Source organism: Tenrec ecaudatus, chromosome 4 (assembly GCF_050624435.1).
Source record: "Tenrec ecaudatus isolate mTenEca1 chromosome 4, mTenEca1.hap1, whole genome shotgun sequence".
NCBI classification, from domain to species: Eukaryota; Metazoa; Chordata; class Mammalia; order Afrosoricida; family Tenrecidae; genus Tenrec; species Tenrec ecaudatus.
In genome coordinates this window covers 141,531,460-141,533,083 of record NC_134533.1, presented here as the reverse complement: position 1 = coordinate 141,533,083, position 1,624 = coordinate 141,531,460, and the positions used below count along the sequence as shown (strand labels likewise).

The 1,624-nt window shown below is 63.3% G+C and overlaps 1 protein-coding gene across 1 annotated transcript; it reads right to left on the bottom strand.

Moving 5' to 3' along the window:
• Positions 1–200: 200 nt before the first annotated feature.
• PRR23B (proline rich 23B) lies at positions 201–1,400 on the bottom strand. Its single transcript, XM_075547857.1, has 2 exons — positions 975–1,400; positions 201–830 (listed from the first exon to the last, which is right to left on the bottom strand). Exons 1-2 carry the CDS (start codon positions 1,398–1,400, stop codon positions 201–203), a joined length of 1,056 nt encoding a protein of 351 aa, XP_075403972.1.
• Between the last annotated feature and the right edge of the window lie 224 nt (positions 1,401–1,624).

The following is a 1,624-nucleotide window of genomic DNA, read 5'->3' as shown; positions in this document are numbered from 1 at the left end:
TGAAAATAGTCTAGCTGGGACTCCTGGGTCACTTTTTGAATTTAAAGCTCTGGAACCTGCTGTTGTCTAGTGTGTGCAGGACAATCAATCACCAGCCGCTTTCTTTTTGGAGTGCTGCTTTCAACTCGTTAGATAATCATTGAGAAGGACTCTGAAAATCCTTTCAGGCCCCCTAACCGCTACTCAAATTTGTGGCTCCCCTAGAACAGCCGTCTCTTGGCCCTGCACGCGAGGCGAGGAGAGCGCCAGGGGCGTTCTCCGGGGCCTGGACTGGGAGAATCGGGCACCGGGTGAAGCGGTGAGCTGGGGAAGGACCCCGGAAGTTGGGAGTCCAGGGTGCGGGCATGCAAAGGCTCTGGAACGGGGGCCCATGGGTTGGGGCTCTGGATTCCAGAGGGGGGGAAGAGCTCAGCTTCCGAGCCAGTCTCAGGGTCGATCCAAAGCTGCAGAAACTCGAGGTTCTCCTCCGCCTCCTCGGAGGTGGGGAAGAGCTCTGCTTCCGAGCCAATCTCGGGGTCCATCCAAAGCTGCAGAAACTCGGGGTTCTCCTCCGGCTCCTGGGAGGAGGGGAAGAGCTCAGCTTCTGAGCCAGTCTCGGGGTTGATCCAGAGCTGCAGAAACTCGAGGTTCTCCTCCGCCTCCTCGGTGGTCTCCTCCTCCTCCTCCTCGGTGGCTCCATACTCCTCCTCCTCGGTGGCTCCATACTCCTCCTCCTCCTCGGTGGCTCCATACTCCTCCTCCTCCTCGGTGGCTCCATACTCCTCCTCCTCCTCGGTGGCTCCATACTCCTCCTCCTCGGTGGCTCCATCCTCCTCCTCGGTGACTTCATCCTCCTCCTCCTCGGTGGCTCCGTCCTCCTCCTCTTCCTCAGTGGCTCCATCCTCCCCCTCCTCCTCCTCGGTAGCTCCATCCTCCTCCTCCTCCTCCTGAGTGGCTCCGCCTTCCTCTGTGGCCTCTGCGTGAACCACGGTCACTGAAGTGGGCGAGCTTAAGGATTCTTGCAGCGCGGCCATCTCATCCCCAGAAGAGACCAGCAAAGCGCTAGTCTCCACGTTGCCCAGCGAGTCGGTGGGCCCTCCGGAAACTTCTACGGCCAAGTTCAGGAAGACCTCGGAGGGGAGGATGAGTGTGTGGTCTTGGAGCGACAATCGCAAGACGCACGAGGACTCGGGCTCCAGCACCAGGTCGGCTTCGGGCAGGTGCACTTTCACGGTGCAGTCGAGAGCCAGGAGCGTCGTGGAGGTGAGCACCCCGCCGTCGTCGTCAACCTCGGGCGGTGCAGCCTGGACCTCGGCCTCCTCACGTCGGAGGAGCTTGGCCGGCCGGGGTCCCTCGGCCTGAGGCCCACCCCAGGGCGCAGCAGGGGGGCTGGGGCTGCGGGCTCGGCGTCGGCTTTCCATTACCTCGCGGCTGGCGGGCGGCGAGCGGGCGTGTGCGGGAGTCCGTCTACCCTGGTCCGGCTCGTCAGCAGAGGCCTGAGAGCTGCAGGACGGCGGTGGCTGGACTGCGGGCGTGCAGCTCGGGCGGGTGTGCGGCGCGTGCTCGGGCTCTCCGGCGTCTGCACGCGCCCACCGGATGCGTGCTGAACGTCCAATTATGTTGCAGGTGACGCCAGCGGAACGGA